The following is a 19,819-nucleotide window of genomic DNA, read 5'->3' on the forward strand; positions in this document are numbered from 1 at the left end:
CCACATAATAAGCTATATTTATTTTATTTACATAGCTGTGGGGCATGATATGGCATAAACAGAAGCAGGCATCAGGCAGGTAATATCTCATCTTGCACATACTCCTTCCTTCAATAAGGGTCTGTGACTTTCTTCTGCAAATTTCTGCACTGCTGCACATTAGATCAGGATAAGTAGTGAGGGTCCCCTCTGACACCCTATTCCTCTTTTAAAGCCTCCTCTGTAACACATGTTCTCAGTTGAGTAGAGGGGGAGCTTAGATCAAAGAGCAGGGTAAGTAACAGAGGAAGCTCCAAGAATAGATATACGCTGTGAAGTTGTATGTTGTCCTGTGATTATTCTATGCAGTCCTATGATGTGCTGTCCTAGCCTGTCCTGGTCTGTGCATGCTGTGTAGTGCAGTCATGCCTGTCCTGTACTATGATGACTTAGTCTATGCTGTTCTATGCTTTGCTTTCTTATGTGATAAATGTGCATCTTTGTAATGTGCTGTCCCATGCCATGCAGTCTTGTCCTCTTTGCTGCTCCTGTGGTGTTGTTGGTGTCCTGTAAGCCTGCTACATGGAAATGCTCCACTGGGTAACGTCCTATGTGACCGCAGGAAAACAAGCGTTTCCTCTGGCAACTACCTTCACCACAGGACATCACAGACACTAAGTCTGATGTCTCTTTTTGATATTGGAAAACTAAAAAGTGGATTCCTTACTCAGGGGTCTGTGCTGATGGTGAGTGTTGCTCTTAAATACTGCTGCACACCTCCATCTTCCTCGACACATGGATGAATAGTTACATCCATGTGTTTTTTTTTTTTTAAAAGCCAGCTTTCATTAAGAATACTCCTCTTAATACTCAATTGTAAATACATTTAAAATTTACAATTACATGGAAAGAATCATATGCACACTTAAAGGGATTGTCCGGGCAAAAATGGACAACCTTTTCAACGTTTAAGCTGGGGGCAGTGAAAAAGTTTAAAATACAATGTATTCCCCAATCCTCTGGTGTCCTCCCGTGCCTCCAGTTTCATCTGCTCCGGTGGGTCTCTTCCTTGGTTGTGCTGAAGTCAATGATTGACCACTGAGGTCAATCAATGAAGGGCCTGAATGTCACTACCTGTGACATCATGTGACCTCTTGCCGAGGCCGCTTATTGGCCTCAGCAGTCACATGAATGACCAAATCAGCAGCTTCAGTACAACTCTGGAAGAGACCCACTGGAGCAGATGAACCCAGGAAGTGCGAGAGGACACCGGGGAACAGGTGAGTGTGCTTTTTTTTTTTTTTTTCTACTGCACCAACTGATTTAAACAAACATTAAAAGGGTCGTCCATTTTCGCCAAGACAACTCCTTTTAATGTTGCATCATTACACAGTACATGATAATTGATGCAACAAAAGTGTGCAGAGCTGTAGCATTTTTTATAATGCAGGAGAAATATTTTCAGAAAACACAAAATTGAGTTTCTCGAGTAAAATATTTGCTTTATACTGGAACACTTACATGTTACTTCATATATGAAGGTGATTTTTATCTCTTCTTCAAATACGAAGTACGGCTATGGGGACCACATTTGCCCCAAGCTACACTAGTTTATATAGAGAGAGATAGGACCATCTAAACATATTCCCAGAAGATGAGCTACAAGCGGGTCTGCAATTCTCGCAGCGTTTTATTGACAATATTCTCGTTATTTTGGATACCAATGATGATTGTGTAGAATCTTTTCTGAATACAATATAATATAAAGAAATGTTGTTCCAGCGGACATTCACTCCATATTTGAATAAAAATAGTCAACGTTTTGGATTTGACAGTTTTTTTTTTAATAGAGGAAGATCAGATTATGATGAAAAGTTATAGGAAACCTGTCAACTAAAATAGTTTTATTGTAATAACAAGCTGTGATCTTCCTGTGTGTTGAAACAATATTCTGAAGAGACCATTTATGGTCTATGTACTATGTAGAAGAGGCTGCAGTTTATAGACAAAGGGTATAGTAATAAAAAGCTTCAAATGGTAAAAATAATGCTACCAGCAAATACTCTCGAAAGCAATATATTCAATTTTTGTCATGTTAAACACATGATTATACATAACAGATGGACTGATACAGATGAATTTACAGATTGCAAGTTCAGCAGCACAAACACCATTTATATTTACTAGGAGTATTAATCTCAGCGAAGGAGCACGTCTGCCACCCACGTATTTATAGTCTGGCCATGGACAAAGAAGAAGACAGTGATGGAGATCTAAAAAGGAAAATGATCCAGAACTCTAAAATAAATTGCACTACAGATGTATCATGAATAGTTCAACTCCGTATTTCATGTTCTACCATTTCTTCTGCCTGCTGTACTGATTGAGACTATTTTGTGTATTTAACAAACAGAAAGGGAACCCCGCAAAAGAAACAGATAAACCCTTAAAACATAACTTTTAATGAAGAGGTCAGTTAAAATTCCCTATAAGCCCGTAAAAAACATCAGGACCTCTCTTAGCAAGCCCTGCTCGGGTGGGGAGGCAGATGTCAAGCATCCAATCACAGATGTGGTCTAGTCACTTAGGCTGCTATGTTGTGTCATACAGCCCCAGGTTTAACTAGCACCCACGTTTCTCCTCCACCACAGGTATAGTATTACTATCTCTTAAGGTCATACAGAGATATTAATCCCATTCACACAGGCTGCACTGGCGCACTCAGTGTTAAGTGCCTGCTATACTAGCGCTAGATAGTTCAGCTACGGAGTGGCTACTGCTGCTGTATAAATTCCTGATCAGACCCACCGCTATGCAGTAGGCTGTGCTCCTAGCCTATGTTTCACTGCTGTGCAATCTTCACACCAGCGCTAGAGCAAATCTACCTACTATTTATAGGCTATGCCAGCTTGTGGAATGCATTATTTGTGTGTAAATAGCCTCTCAACGTGTTCCGCATAATAATGGCTCCTCAGGAGAGCGTAAGTGATAAAAGATGAAATTAGAGAGAGTTTAGTTGCAGTAAAAACCACAGTTCCTGGGACCTTGGTAGGTCCCAGTACTTCAATAGGTCTGACTCTGAGCATTCAGCATGCTGGGTTTAAATAGCCAAGATCAGGCATAGTCCACGCCCCTAAGCTCACGCCTCCATCTGTTCGGCCAATCGGATACACCACTGGCTGACCTTGTGACCGGAGGCGTTACTGTAGGCAGGGCTCTTGTTATACACACAATCGTATTGTGAAAAGGAAACCATGCAGTTTTTAAATCAGGTAAGTATAAAGTTGACCATTCATAAAAACCAGATTAGACTTCACGGCAGAGTGATGCGTCCCTGTAACAGCAGGGTCAATAGCACTCACCTATTTAATATTAGATGTGTCAACATTATTGAACGCCAAATATCTGATAAGCACAAATGTATCCAATGGGACAATATTAACAATCACAGGGACCACCACTATTTAAATAATCCAATGTAGCCGTTCACCACAACCTCCGTCTACTCATGTTGTTTTAGAGTGAGCACCTTTTAGCATATAACCGTACTTCTAAAGCTTTTAGAATCAAGGCATATATAAATCTCACCAGGTGTGCACAGGATCCTATTGCTCCAAAAAACCATATCTGGCTAAGGAGCCCCTATTTTAATCTGTTCATGTATTCACACACTCACATCGTGTGAACAAGGTCCTATAACAGAGAGGACCAGCCTGTGGCTGGAACATACAGGTTCTACATTAGTAGATGCACATCCAAATCGTATGTAGTGTGTACATGGCCCAACAATTCAGAAGCCAAAGATGCAACTGGGATGCTTGAAGTAGTCATACCGGGTTGTCAAGCCTCATTAGCGATACATGACTGCATAATGTTCGTCCATATGCACATAACCCGATGTGGTGAACACTGAGGTCCTAAACTCTAGTTGTAGAAATATCTCCATTATAGTCAAAGCCAATGTCTGCATGGAATAAGATTAATACTAACTCCCACTGAACACCAATCCTATAGTTACACTTCATCAAAAGCACTCACTTTGCCTAATTCAGGGTAAACAACTACAAAAAGGCAAGTAAAAAAGATGGTACAGCACATATGGTAATAAGATAGATGTCCGTATGCAATGGTTTTAAATGAAGGGAGTAAACAATAGTCATTCAGACCCTTCGGTTTCAAACAGTTAAACCGAAAGATCCACTGCGCCTCCCGATGCAGGATCGCATTATCCTAATCCCCCCTCCTAACTGATCACTGTACACACTCTATGCCACGAAATTTCAAGGAGAAGGTGTCACCATTATGTGCCTCTCGCATATGATTGGCCACCGGTGTGTCCGTACCCCTAACAATGTCCCCAATATGTTCCAGCACACGTCTCCTAAATTGTCGTCTCGTTTTTCCAACGTAGTTCATGGGGCAAGGACAAGAGGCGACGTAGATTACTCCTTCTGTACGGCAATTTATAAAGTCATAGGTCTGATAGCTCTTGCCAGTGGTGAAGGCTGTCACCTCTCGTCCTTTGCGGATGTATGCCCAAGCCCGGCATGACCCACATTTGAAGGTCCCTTCTGGTGGTTTCGTTCCCAACCAGTTAGAGGTCGGTGCCGGTTTTAAATGGCTGTGTGTAATTCTGTCTCTAATATTCCAACCCCTACAGTACGTCACTGATGGGTTAGGGGTAATAACACCCCTGATGTCCGGGTCTTATTGCAATATACCCCAGTACATCCTTAGGATGTGAACCACCTCTTTAGAATGTTGGTCAAAGGTGCCTATCATTCTGATGACATTGGCATCAGTTTGTTTAGGTCTTGGTACCAGAAGGTGTTCCCTTGGGGTACTTCTTGCCTGTATCCTGGCCTGTTCCAACAGAGGTCGGAGGAAACCTCAATTAAGGAAGCGGTTCAGTAATACTTCACTCTGTTGGTCAAAATCATCCAAGTTGGAACAATTTCTCCGCACACAGAGAAATTGTCCCTTTGGGATACCCCTTTTTAGGGGTTGAGGTGGTGGCAGTGGTGGTGATGGCAGTCCCACATTACCACAACCTCATTGGATTGCTTGTAGTCCTGGAGTGTGTGTAGAATTTCTAGAATATTGAATTTACTTGTCCCTTGCCCCTGTCACTTTATTTGGTACTCACTACTGTTGAGCGAGTAGTATTCGATCAAATACCTCGCAGGCATAGGAATGCGTGTAATCAAATCAAATACTACTCGCTCAACACTAGTACTCACCACTCCTAAAAGTAAGACTGCATTTACTCCTTATGAGACATTATTCGGGACCCCTTCCCAGAACAAGCTTGCATCTTCCCTAGCAGATGCGAGAATTTCATGGAGTGTTAACCATTTATGTTGGGGTTTTTTTGCTAACCAAAGTGACAAATGCTCACAAATATAGATGAGTGTACTGCTGCGTCATGAACCAGATTCATCCAAAATATTCCAAAGTGTTCGGTTTTCAACTAAACCGAACAAATAATGAATTATCTTGGATGAACTAAAATGGCTGCTGCCACATGTTTGAGCAGGAAATACAAAAAAGACATGTGGATGTCATATCAGATGACAGCCAATAGCAGTGGAGAAACTAAAGGCTTGTTAGCCCGGTGCAATCTTTTGTCCGGGGTCCCCTACCTCATCCCTACTGTGAATTCTTGATAGTGATGGTTATGGGTGCTAAGGAGTTCAATCAACCTTAGTGTGGTTAGGGTAATCTGTCAGTCTACTTGGCTTATGGGCCAGATGGAAGCTGCAAACTCTATACTGATGCCAGTGCTTATGGGTCCCCTAAGGATCCTGGGCACTGGTGCCACTGCACCCTCTCAAGTTACACCCATGGCAATGGCTAATTTCATTATTTTGAGATTGGCTAGTGCCTGTCACCTAGACTCCACACAGTGCATATAGCTGGAAGCAGACTGCTTCGTACACTGTATGCTAGTTGAGAAATCTGGTGCAACTTTCTACTGTCTAGTATAAGTTTACAACACCTATTTCATCTGCTTCGGGGTTTGTTTGTTTTTTTAAAAAAAAGACTAATTTTTTTGTCATATGACATAATTACATATTAAGCCACGACCCCTTTCAGTAAGCTCCACCCATTGCCAACAAGACAAGGAACTAAAACATTAAATGTGGTGCACAGCATACACTTCTGAATTCTAGCACATTTTTCTTAATAAATTTGCCCCAAGAAATTGTATATAGTAGATTGTTAAAAAATGTAATCTGTCTGGAACTATCAGACTGTATTAACAACCTAAACAACACAAGACTATAGGCTTGTTATAGTATAGTAATAGCATATAGTCGTGGTGGCGAACCTATGGCAAGCGTGACAGAGGTGGCACTCAGAGCCCTCTCTGTGGGCACCCATTTATGGAACAGATTATACTGTGTTGGGGCGCTACTTTGCAGCATATTGTACTGTATGGGGACCACTGTGGGGTAGATTGTACTGTGTGGGGTCACTTCACTATTGATATCACACAGTATCTGTTTTATTGCAAACATCTGCTATTAGTACAGACTGTAATAACATTGCACGGTCACTATAAAACAAATCCTGTGCGATGAAAATAGTAAACATTAATTGTTCAAAAGTACCAAATGCAGACTATTACCTTTCAGTACAAAGTTAATTGTTTGCATTATTGAAAATTCTGTAAAGCCCCATTCACATAACTGTATTTTGCGGGTCCGTATTTGTGGATCTGCACAGTCTTAAGGTTACATTGCCATGTTGGCACTTTTCAATAAATTAGTGGGTTTTGGGTTGCAGTTTGGGCACTCAGTCTCCAAAAGATTTGCCATCACTGGTATATAGTTTTGACCTTGTCCAGAATAACTGAGACTCTGCAGGATGTAACATAAAAGCGTATCTCACTTTGCATACATGTGTACAACCATTCAGACTATTTCACAAGACCTGACTTTCAGGTTGGGATATAATTGAGGTTTTAGTCATCAACAACCTTGAAACAGGAAACTCCCTTCTGGCATAAGAAAAAAAAAAAAGATGTTTGACACCAATATTTTCCTGAGTGAATGATACGCGACATGGATCGGAGCTCTGTGCCCACCGTCTCCCTCCCCTAATAGCGGTGAATCGATGGTCTCTGCGTTCCAGATCTAAATGAAGGCAACACTTTTATGTCTGCTTTTCAACTTGATGTCAGGTAAGTGTGTTAAACATATTACTTCATCAGATAACGTACAGGAAGTTTAAGGAGGTCGAGTGCGCCGATAGAAGCCTAACAGCTCGTCCTACTTTCTTAGCATTGATGGAAATGGTGCTGTATAACACACACATTATTCACACAATCTATATTGGACGCATTCTAGTAGCCACAACCTTTTTTCTATCAAAGTAGCCATATGAATGCATGTTGTGGGGAAAATGAAATCCCATTTTTCTCAGATACATTGCTACTGACTGTATTGTCTTAAGCAATGAATTCAGGTTTTGCTTGTGATCCAACTTTGGTCGAGTTTGTGTATGAAGGCCTCGTGTTGAGCTCCTTGGAGGGACACTAATAGCTCAGTGATATGCGCAGGACATTCTGCAGCCACATGTATTGTCTCTCATGGCTGGGCTTTCAATTGGTATTTTTCAGCAGAATAATGCTTGACCACACACAGCAAGGGTTTCTAAAGAGTGCCTTTGCCACCCAGTTGCCAGATTCATCACCAATCTAGCATGTATGGGACTAGCTTTGGCTACCTTTGACTGTATAGTATCTACAGAGCAAACTGCAACATCTGTGTGCCAATGTGCCGCAGGTTACCATACGTCACCTGTACGCCTACATGTCCTATCATATCTCATTTTATTCAGGCTAGAGGCAGCTCACTGTAATATTGTAATCACTTACATATATCATCATTACATTCACACATGGAAAGTTTCATTCCATTTCAACAACTCCTTCTTGGTGTATTATTTTTTTGTCAGTGGATGTACATCTCGTAAATAGTAGTGATGTTAATTATTATGTTAGTAATTAATTCCATTACTTTGTTGCCATATGCTGACTTTATGAATCCTATAGTGTTTTTAGCGGAGATTGGAAGGCAGACTCTATGTATTACTAGGAGGGTTACTCACCTTTTTAGAATTGATATCCTCTCCTTAAGACAGGCCATCAATTTTAGATTGGCAGTAGTCTGACTGTCAGGCATACAACATACAGTTGTGGGTACTGCAGTGGTGTCCCAACTTGAGTGGGACTTTGCTGTAGTACCAATAACTGCCACATATGGTTAGTGAGCATGCAGACAATGTCTGGAGCTGGCGCACCTGGGAAACAGCTTATCTGCAGGGATCCCCTGACTATATCAAACTGATGTCTTGAAGATCTATTTTCAGTTTGGAAACAGTGGATAATCCCTTTAATATGAACCTCATGGGAATATACAGCTAGAATAATAATTGGTCCACACTGAAGACAACCGCACTCTGAAATGAATATTTTTATTATTATTATTATATAATATTATATATATAATAATTATATTTTTTATTTATTGCAGTGCATATTTGTCACACCTGCTTAAACTTCACTATCTACAATGTGACCTTTAGTGCAACAAATTTTGAATATATGTTACACTGGAACAAAGATGACTTGCCACAAAATGTATCATTTAACGTCCAATACAAACGGTAAGTTAGTATCTGCTGGAAACGTAAATATTCTTTAGATACAAGTTTTGTGCCATTTCTTTCTATTCTACCTGAATCTGGCGCAGACATCATCTCTTTTGGGGACTACAGACATAGTTAATGTAGTTTTATAAATTTCATGGTCAACAAGAATCTTACTGATATAAATCTTACTCATCACCATTTGCATTATTCAGTGATGAAGTCCATACCAAACACTGTTGAAAACTACATTATAAATGTTGGTAAATGAAGAAAAATATAAATCTGCAAGTGGACCACAAAAGACATATGTACTAATCTTTACCATGATTTTTCAGGTAGATATGATCAAATTCAGAGGCCTTCATTGTCTTATGTGGTAGAAATACAACAATGCTAGCAATTTGCACCTTACTGAAACATGTTTAATTCCGCTCTATATAATAGAACAGACAACTCTACAATCACATTGTTTCCTTGTTTTTAGAAAATTGTAAGCTTCTTATAAATTAAGATTTCAGACACCAGGGGTGGGATGCAGCCAGATCGCAGAAGTGAGCCCAGACCCATTTCTGCTACTGGCAGTGGTGAACCTAGCCTTTCTGCTGCCTGAGGCGGATGACAGAAAGGCGCTAATGGTAACATTACAGTGAGTAACATTTTGTGGTGACTTACCCCTTAAAGAGGACCTTTCATCAGTTGGGGCACATGCGGTTTTAGATTAGATACGCGCCACTGCACACAATACCACACGCCAAAGGATTAGATACATGCTATTGCGCACAATACCACACAGGGAAGGTTAGATACATGCGTCTGCACAGAGTACCACACGCCAAAGGATTAGATACGCGTGTCTGCAGACAGTACTACTCACTGGAGGATTAGATACGCGCGTCTGCACACAATAACACACGCTGGAGGATTAGATACACAAGTCAGCACACAGTATCACACGCCAGAGGATTAGATACGCGCTTATGCACACAATACCTCTCACTGGAGGATTAGATACACAAGTCAGCACATAGTGCCACACGCCCGAGGATTAAATATGCATGTCTGCACACAGTACCACAAGCCGGAGGATTAGATACACACGTATGCACAATGTACTAAGCGCCAGAGGATTAGATACATGCGTCTTCACACAATTCCATAAGCCAGAGGATTAGATACGCACCACTGCACACAATACCACACACCAGAAGATTAGATACACGACTCTGCACAGAGTACCACATATTAGAGTTTTACTCCAGGTTTTCATAGCAACCCAGCCATTTTAATTCACTGCTTTATGTCAGCATTAAAGGGGCAGGGTGCTCTGGATGACACTGTTACTCAAGGTCACATACACACAGCTTTACTCCAGGTCTCCATAACAACCGATCGCAGGTTTTTCACTGATATCCGAAATGAGATGCTTATGGACACAAACACAAACGATATACAAAATACACCAGTGCAAAACTGGACAATTCTTATGGGGCCACTACACAAACAAAAAATGGGGGGACGGGGAACACTCAGGATGACAGTAGGCACTGTGCAAGTCTCTAAAGCTGTTGTGTCTTTGTGCTAGAGGCTGAATATTCTCATAGCACGCTGTGTTCCTCCTCCCGCTCACCCCCCTTCAAAACTAAAATAATTATGCGGCACAGGCACAGTTGTGTGAGGATTTCACGGGTCCATTCTAACAATTTTAAGATATTTTAATTTTTAGGAGTATTCTGCATAAAAGCAGTGCCAGCTCCAGACTCACGTGTGGACTTTCTAAATATTCTTCTCATATTTCTTTAGATATGGGCAACCAGAGTGGTTGCTCATTCATGACTGCCAAAATATCACAAGAGTCTACTGTAATTTAACAAATGTAATAACTGATGATGAAGAATACTTTATGGAAAACCAATATTTTGGGAGGGTCAAGGCATTGTCATCAAACTGCACCTCAGATTGGTTCATATCAAAAAGACTCAACCCAAGAGATGACAGTGAGTATTTATAAGAAGGAAAAAATATTATTTGTAAGTAAAACTTTATATTATAATACAATGACATATCAAGTTACCTTGATGTTACTCTATATTCTGAAGGCCTATTAAAATATATTTTTTTGAGCTGTCAAAAAATATTTTTATCTGTTTTCATAGATCCGTAAATAGACTCAGGTCTATGAGGGATCTGTGTAAATGTTTGCCCTCCAGATACTAAAATGGCTTTGAAAAAAACAAACGCATCCATTTCTAACAGCTGTCTTTTAAAATGTTTGTGTGCAGGTAGTGTAGTTTAAATGTTCTTTAATATTACAGCATAGTACATACAGTGTAATGTCCATGATGGGCCCCTCCATGCAGTATGATATCCTTGAGTGGCCCTTCTGTACAGTATAATGTATAAAAAGCAAATACATGGGAAACTAGGAAAATGGATCACACAGTCCATACATAACAAGCAGTGTCATCCACAAAATCATAAATAGGCTCCAAATAACAGTATAATGTATAGGGATTTTTTTTACAATATCAGGTTTAGCCAAACTTTCTCTGGTGTTCAGCCGGGAAGGAGGGGGGGTTGGTACACACAAACTACAATTATACTCCGAGGGTCTCTTTGGACCCTCGGAGTATAATTAGCAGCGGCCATGGGGAGGTAATTATACATAAAAATAGTGTTACTTACCTGTAACATCAGGCATCATTACTCTAGGTGATCCATATGACTGTCTGATGTCAATATGTAGGCCAAAGGAGCATGGGGAGAAGCGTCAGAGCCCAGGACAGGTAAGTGATGCTGTTTTTATGCTTGATTACCTCCCTGTGGCCTCAGCTATTTATACTCTGAAGCTCCAAAGTATAATTGTACTTTGTTGATGATGAACCCCACAAGCTACCATTGTGGGGAGGGGACTTTTACCGTGGCACACACCCCTGGGAATAGTTAGACGTACCCCAAGAGGTACACGTACCACATGTTGAGAACCATTGATTTAGAAAAACTTGTGAATTTACAAAAGCTAGCAGTATAGCTAGGATCCTTGAGATGGGAATTCCTTTTTAAAGTGTCACCAAATGATTGGTTGCTTCTGAAGTCCTTGGACTTTATAAAAGTTGGTGAAACATTCTTCACATCTTCCTGTACATAGTATTGTCACCCCTCTCTATTTGAAAATGATCCCTGAAGTCTTCCTTGCTCCTCTGATGCACATAGTGTATATTGTATGAACAGGAGGTCAGACTTACAGTGCAAGTCTATAAGACCTGCACTGTGAGTCTAACCCCCTGTTCATTCAAGAAACTGTGCGCATAGAGAGGAGCAGAGAGGAGGTCAGTGCTCTTATGGGGAGCACTTAACTTCACAATAAAGCTGTCAGTAAGTCATTCATTTACAGTGTACATACAGGATCAAATGAAGGGGACCATGATTTTAACAGATCCCTCCATACACTGAATTGTGTGGAGGACCCATGAAAACGAGAGCCCCATGGGTGCAAGATGCCTGTGAAAATGGATGCTTTTCACGTCTGTTTTGCACCACTGTTGTGTGAATCTAGCCTTGCACAACAGTTTAGCATCAGCTGAATCTGATATCTTCAGCAGGTTCAGTTAACAGACTAATCTGTTACAAGAAAGACATATCCCACAACTTATTTCCATAAGAAGAAACCATCTCCAGAGGTGTCTTATACGGGTGCATGCACACTACGTAACGCCGGGCGTGTATGAGAGCCGTACACGCCGGCGTTACAGCAGGGCTGCCGAACACTTCCCATTCACTTCAATGGGAGCGCTCGTAACAGCGGCGTTTACGAGCGCTCCCATTGAAGTGAATGGGAAGTGTTCGGCAGCCCTGCTGTAACGCCGGCGTGTACGGCTCTCATACACGCCCGGCGTTACGTAGTGTGCATGCACCCTTATACTCATATTCTGCAAATCTAAGTGTGCAAACTTAATATAACTAGACCTGGGTAAATGTAAATTCACATAGACACATCAAAGGAGGGATGCTTAGATTCTAATAATCAGCATTTCACGTGCATTATTATTATTGTTTATTTATATAGCACCATTAATTCCATGGTGCTTTACATGTAAAATTTCCTATTGTACATCTTTCCCCTGTAGTTTAAGTGCTTATGTCTGACAGATAGTATGCTATGTTTGGACTTTGCCCATAGTATAGTTAAAATATGACATAATTTTCCTTATTTTTGTCTCCTTTCTGCAGCATATCTAGTTTTACCAAAATTGAACTATGTTCAGCATGTGAATTCAATAACAATTGTCATTCCAACTCCATCCGTACCAATAAGCGGTAAAGACAAGCAGCCTGTGACAGTGGAAGATCTGTACAGAGATGATCATGTTAACTACCATTTGAACTTTTTTGACCCTGAGAAACAGCACACAGTAAGTTGTTTTTTAATAGAAGGTATAACTGAGAATTTCTGGAAAGCACAAAACCATTTTTTCATTTCTGTGGCCATTATACCTGTTGTGCTGTGGCACGGACTGACTACAGGTTACACAGGCAACATTATGTTTCAAATAAAACTTATTGTGATTTGCACATTCCCTGTTTTGTATCATTTACAACTTAGGCCGGGGCCCCACGGGCCGGAAAAATTGCAGCATTATACATTACATGCAAAGTGGATGGGATTCATGTGAATCCCATGCCCACTTTGCGGGAAAAACCGCAGTATGGACACGCTGCGATTTCTGAAACCGATGCGTTTTTGCAAATCGCAGCATGTCAATTATATCTATGGAAACTCCAGTGGCTTTCCTGTAGATATAATGGTAACAGAAAGTCCGCGGAGGAAAACTCTGTGAAGTTTCTGTTCAAAGCGCTGCTGGAACACCGCCACCGCGGTTGTCCTGCAGCGCTTTATGTGGCGTTTCCGGCCCGTGGGGCCTCAGCCTAAAACTAAACGTTTTGTATAATGCCTGCATGTTCAGGATTTCTACATTGTTGTTTGTGTAATGTGTGAGAAAAAACATTGGTGTGAGAGCGGCTGCAGCACTGCTCTTACGAAAGGAGTGTTCACTATCCCTGCAGAAGCACAATGAGGTGTGTAATACGTGGCCATTTTCTTATTGGAGAGGCTTTCACAAGTGAACTTACTAGTTTATCATCATTTAACTAAAGAAGCGCACTTAGTCTTGCATACATTTTTATGGAAGAGATGACTGCTGTGTCTGGAACTGCACAGTCCGGCAAGGTGGGGAGATTTTCCTGCGTTTTCCAGTCTTTATGCTCACTAGCTTGTTGACTGAGCCACAAATATACTTAGTTGTCACCCCTCCTTATGGAAAGTCATCGAATTACTCAACAGGTAGGATAAGAAGAATGAATAAGTACACAGTATTTAGCTTTTTTAATTCACTTGACAAATCTTGCTTGGGTTACTTATTATATTTAGTAAAACAGTTGTCCTATAGACACCCCCTTTAAGTAGTCTCCATATGTAAGAATGATTAGATTCTCATACACACGCATCTTAAAGTGAAATACACATTACAGGATATTTGCTAAGGCAATGGTAATGTTTTGTGTGGTTGCGATTGGTGACTGTTGTTTGTGACACAATATGAATCTAAGTGCTGTATTCTCTTTTTTATGTTTCAGTGGCAAGAAGCCCAGGCAGGCAGAAAGTTTGAAGTGTCTGGCTTGTCCCCTGATATGGAATATAATGGAAGTATATACATGTCGATAGGTAATAAGAGGAAAAGCGATTTACAATATTTTGTCGTTCGAACACTTCCAGGTAAGAAAATACTTTGTAATTCTTCTTTCACTATATTTCTTATATTGTTTCAGTGTCACTGATGCATGTACAAGTAACTCAGGTCAAGATAACATCTTTTTTGTCAGATAAGCATTTGCATTTAGTATTATTTTCTTGTTCCGCATATAAAATAGAAGCAAAATGTATACAATTGATCATTGACAATCAAAACTTGGATAAAGGTTTGTTCCTGTGAGAGTATCTGCTGGTTTGCCTCTTGGTTTCCCTGTGTATCGACCCGACTTACATCCTGTTTTCTGACCCTGTATCTGCCTGTCCATTCTAATGTTCCCGATTCCTATTACATTGGCTTCTCTCTGAATACTGAACCTGTATTGCCCACCCCAACCTACTACCTGCATGGTTCAAATGGATTGTACCTGCGCACAAGTCTGCTTATATTTGACATGGGTGTATCCTATACTCTGTTGTCTTTGGCAAGCTGCCACCTATACCATGACCACTCCAACCTAGTAATAAGCCACCCTCCCCCTTTCCTCCCCAACAAAGTCCAGTGAATACCAGAGTGGCTACTTAGGCAATGCCCTTGGGAGGGGTCCCACAGTGGGTACACAACCCCCTGTTCCTTAATGATACTTAATGAGTTAAGATGAGGGGCCTTTTGCAGTTTAATGAATTATGTCATACTACATGAATGACACAAATGTCTACAGAGAATTTCTGAATTATTATTTGTGTACTTATGTGCATTTTGTCTTTGCAGATCATTCCTTGGTCACACTCATTGCCAGTCTTATTGCTGTTTTTGTCGCTACCTTGGTTGCTGGGTTACTTTTGTTTAGCTGTAAATACATAAAGCAACAAGTGCAAACACCAAATTCTCTAGTAAGTGGAAGACAGAGAAAAGTTGGCTATGTAGTGACAATGAATCTGTGTTAGATATTATACATACAGGTTAAATGAATTCAGACTGAAGCCGATAATACAATTGAAATCATAACAAATACAGATATCTCAAAATATGGGGCAGGCTTAAGAAAACTGTCTTATTTACTCACAACAACCATTCACAGAGCAGCTTATCATTCTTACAGTACTTTTGAAAAATGAAAGCCGTGCTTTGGTTGGTTGCTATAGGGAACTAAGACAGTGTTTCTTTAAGGCTGCAGCCCCACATTGCGGAAACGTAGCCTTTTTTGTTGCAGATTTTGCTGCAGTTTTTTTAACCAAAGCCAGGAGTTGGATTGAGCAAAAGGTAAAGATTTAAGAGCTTTCTATATATTTCCATTTCCATTTGGAGCCATTCTTGGTTTTGGCTCAAAAAACTGCAACAAAATCTGCAACAAAAAAAGCTGTGTTTCCTCAATGTGTGGCCTTAGCCTAAGACAGTTTTCAAGGTTTCATAATTCTGCCCCATGGATTAATTATCTGCCCAAACTATGTAAATGATATGTGGTATATCAATAACACTAGAGGTAGCTCTACATGTGTGGAAAAAAATGATTTCTAATACTAATTAAATAATAATAATTCCCCTTTTGCACAGTTTGCATACTATGATGTTTGGTTATATCATGGTGATGGCATGGGCTCAATGTTCCCATTCTATCATTGTGGGAGCCTAACAGTGATAGACATTGCACTTATCAATTGACTGCAGTGTGAGATCCCCTAGCAGGAGTAAGAAAAAAAAAAATGCATAGCAACAAAAATTATAATAATTTTTTTCCATACATATATGGCAAATAATACATTATGTAAAATGCATGATGAACACTTAAAAAATGAATCAAGTCCCTTAAAATAGTACGAATAAAAACTGCATTTTGTAATGCAAAAAACAAGCCCACATACGTCTTTATCAACATATAATAAAAGTTATAGCTCTTACAAAGCAGTGACACACAAAACTGTTTTTCCTTAAAGTGCTTTTAAGTGTTGCGCAGAAGTAGTAAAGTTTAAAAAACCTATACAAATTTTGGATGGCCATAATTGTACCAGCATATAGAATAAAGGTAACACATTGGTAATATAAAAACATTAATAGAATTTGTTTTATCCCATTGCCCTCCCCTAAGGGTTTAATAAAAATTTATTAATAAGTTTTATGTACTCCCAAACAGTGTCACTGGAAAATACATCTCATACCATAAAGGCAAGCCTCTAAACAGCAAAGCAATACTGAGGAAAAATTTTGAAAAAAAAAAACCAAAACCCAAATAATTGTCTTAAACCCCCCAAATAGGTCCTAAAGTAGATACAAACCTGCATTTCAAAGCCGTCAGTAAGGATGGCTTTATGAATACATGGGCAGACAGATAGATATTAGATCTCCTTACTTGTTTATTATATATCATATAAAGAAACATTAATAAATAACTAATAAACTAGCACTTTTTCTAGAATTTAGATACAACAGGTTTCTGGCATTAACTTTTAACTGACAGAACAGGAGACCTAAAAAAATTACATCACTGACATTTTTTTAGGGGTACTTCATTAAATGATATATAAGGCAATGCTTAGTACATTCAGGCATGAATGCTTTGTGCTAGACTTAAAAAACAAGTCACGTTCTCATTTCCACAAATAGACATATGTGTTATGCAGGTCAGATACATTCTTCACAGGAAAGAAGTAAAACAGGTATTTTTGCATTTAGAATTTCTATTGCAAATGATCAAAACCATCCAACTGGTGACTGTTCATACAGAACTCAGGAGGCTTCACCTTCCATGGTTGTGCTGACATAGATACAACACTACTGTAAGCATAAAGTAAGGATACTGCAGCCCACAACATCCAACATTTTGTTCCAACGCCCATTTGATGCAGAAGGTGTGGGTACCTTCAGATATCTAGGATTAGACAATACCAGTGAGGCGCTAATGGCAATCCAATATATGGAAAGGTCAACTAAAGATTGGATAGACCAGGTTATCTTTAATGCGGGCTCACAAATGAATATAAAAGGTTCAACAGATCTCTTTCTCAAACCAAATGGAAGAGATACACCAATGTGATCTATACAGTCAACATTGATATTGTCCACTCCTGAAGATACCCACGCCTTCTACATCCAAAAACATAGTATACTATTTGGAGTGAATTTCAACGGTTATGCAGAGAGAAATAAAGCTTAACAGGGTGTTAATTGTCTAGTCCAAGTAAGAAAAACAAGCGGGATTGAGGAAAGCAATAGGTATGTCACTAAAGTCATGTTGGCCTGAGAGAAGATTTGTGGTGATCTGTTTCTAATACACAAAACTGAAAACATAATGTCATTCAATACTCTCCGTCGTAACTATCACTTAATTTACACCGCTGCTCTACATGATGTATAAGTAGATAAGCAGATGCTTCGCTGCTTCTCAGGAAAGTATTACTATACTGGTGTTATAGGATTGATAAAACCCAATAATGCAATCTAACCAGTTTCAATGAGATGCTTTACTATTTTAAATATGATATTATTGAATGATATTGTTCAGTTAAAGGGGCTGTACTATGATCAACACTTATCTACTATGACAGTAACAGAGGACCAGAGCCCGCCTTTTTGTATGGAGCAATGGATGGGCATATTGCCAATGTATTAAACTGTATGGGACTGCTGAACGTACAGCGCTCTATTCAAAGAAGGGAACTTCAGACTACATTCTTGTCATCAATGGAGTCCCAAAGAGGAAAGGGTTGTTCATGATGCAGCCTGTTAGTGTTCAACAGCCCTTGCTTACCATAAGAGCTCATTTTGGTGGGAACTTGCCAGAAATACTAATGAACTTAGTCAGATATGATTTGATCCTAAACAGGTTTCCAAGTTCTATCTCAATTAGTGACTGTATACCTTATATAATATCTTTATTGTAGGGGGTATATTCCCTTCATTATCTGCAGAATGCGTAAGCCATTAATAGACAGAGCTTGTGTCCCAGGACTGTAGACATGTAGTTTGGCTACACCTAGCCCCCCCAAATATTCCTGATATTTAAACAATAGTGTTCCAGTTGTCCATAAATTAATATGTCACTAATATGCTTATCAACAGGTTTTCAAGAAATCTACAGGCTTGCCTCTAATGCATGTGCCAAAGGAGAAGGTGATCAACTCCTGCTCTGTGGGATTCTGTCCAACTATATTTACGCAAAATTATGAACAGAACTATAAGGAGACATCAAGAAAAACCTGGAAAGAGATATCTGGGAACTCACAACTAAAAATGTACGCAAGTAAATCACATGGTGCAATGACACAGGGACAGGACTCGGTGGATACACAGGAGTCATATTGCTCTCAGAATAATACTAGTAGTTTAGTCTCCTCGGTACAATATGGTGAGGTGTTACACCGGACAAGCAGTAACAAGTCGTACCTTCAAAACACTACCCCAAGTTCTTGCAGTAAAGCTTCATATGACTTTGAAGGACACCTTCAGATAAACACCCATCAACCTTTTGGAGACATTGATGGTGACATGTCCAATGCTTTTGTTGATGATTCCTTTAAATTTGATCTGTTCTCCTCTTTACTTGGCGAAGGGACAAATATTCTCAACAGCATCCCCCCAATGGGATTAATATCAAGTGTGACTGTCAGAAATGATGAGGATTTCACTGCACAAATGGAACAAACTGAAGAACATCCACCAGTTTTACTAACAGACTTAGACTTTGATGGCTTTACAAGTAACCACATGGAGGAAGACAACATGCAACACATTTTATTGGGACATGGCAGTAGATCATATACCTTACAGTGTCCTGTCATAAATTCTACAACAAATATATTGGACGCAACAAACGGATACAAAAAACAATGCATTCTGTAAGATGTTCCTTTGACTGGTTTATACTGTGAAAACCTAAAGTATATAGAAGATGTGTGTGATGTAAGCAGCACTTTTCGCTCCAGTTGATTTGTGCAGACACCACACGGAAAACAAATGGACCCCATTAAAGTCTATGGGGACTGTGTGCTTTCTTAGCTAACCATTTTTTAATATATTCGGTATTCCATTCGAGGGGGTCTCCAAGTGGACTCCTCGCTTGGAATACTGAACACAGATGTGAACCAGGCCTATCAGAATATATGACAGCAAGGAGACATCTAATAATATTTGGTTGAAGCTGAACAACACCTTTATTTAGGTCACGTGCGGTGAGGAGCAGATTCATCTTTCACATTGCACAGGGTGAGATTTGGTGCAGTGACTTCATGACTAGATGAAGCCGCTCTCTATTCCATGTGATTAGTTAAGGTAAATTTGCATAAAGTTCTAAAATCTTATAAATTAACTTTTACAGATAGTTTAGTGAGGGACACCAAAGCAAAGGTCATTTTTGATGCTGGGACCGGTTTAAGGAGGAAAAGAGTATTATGCAGGAAAATATACTTTGTGTTTACTTGACTTTACTGTCAAATCGCTAAAAA

At 39.8% G+C, this 19,819-nt stretch overlaps 1 protein-coding gene across 1 annotated transcript; it reads left to right on the forward strand.

Annotated features, from left to right (window-relative positions):
- Positions 1–7,032: 7,032 nt before the first annotated feature.
- IL22RA1 (interleukin 22 receptor subunit alpha 1) lies at positions 7,033–19,221 on the forward strand. Its single transcript, XM_075262749.1, has 7 exons — positions 7,033–7,165; positions 8,520–8,652; positions 10,438–10,631; positions 12,865–13,046; positions 14,269–14,407; positions 15,153–15,274; positions 18,438–19,221. The coding sequence occupies exons 1-7, from the start codon at positions 7,123–7,125 to the stop codon at positions 19,215–19,217; spliced, it is 1,593 nt and encodes a 530-aa protein (XP_075118850.1). The 5' UTR covers positions 7,033–7,122; the 3' UTR covers positions 19,218–19,221.
- Positions 19,222–19,819: the final 598 nt, after the last annotated feature.

This window comes from Leptodactylus fuscus, chromosome 2, assembly GCF_031893055.1.
Source record: "Leptodactylus fuscus isolate aLepFus1 chromosome 2, aLepFus1.hap2, whole genome shotgun sequence".
NCBI classification, from domain to species: domain Eukaryota; kingdom Metazoa; phylum Chordata; class Amphibia; order Anura; family Leptodactylidae; genus Leptodactylus; species Leptodactylus fuscus.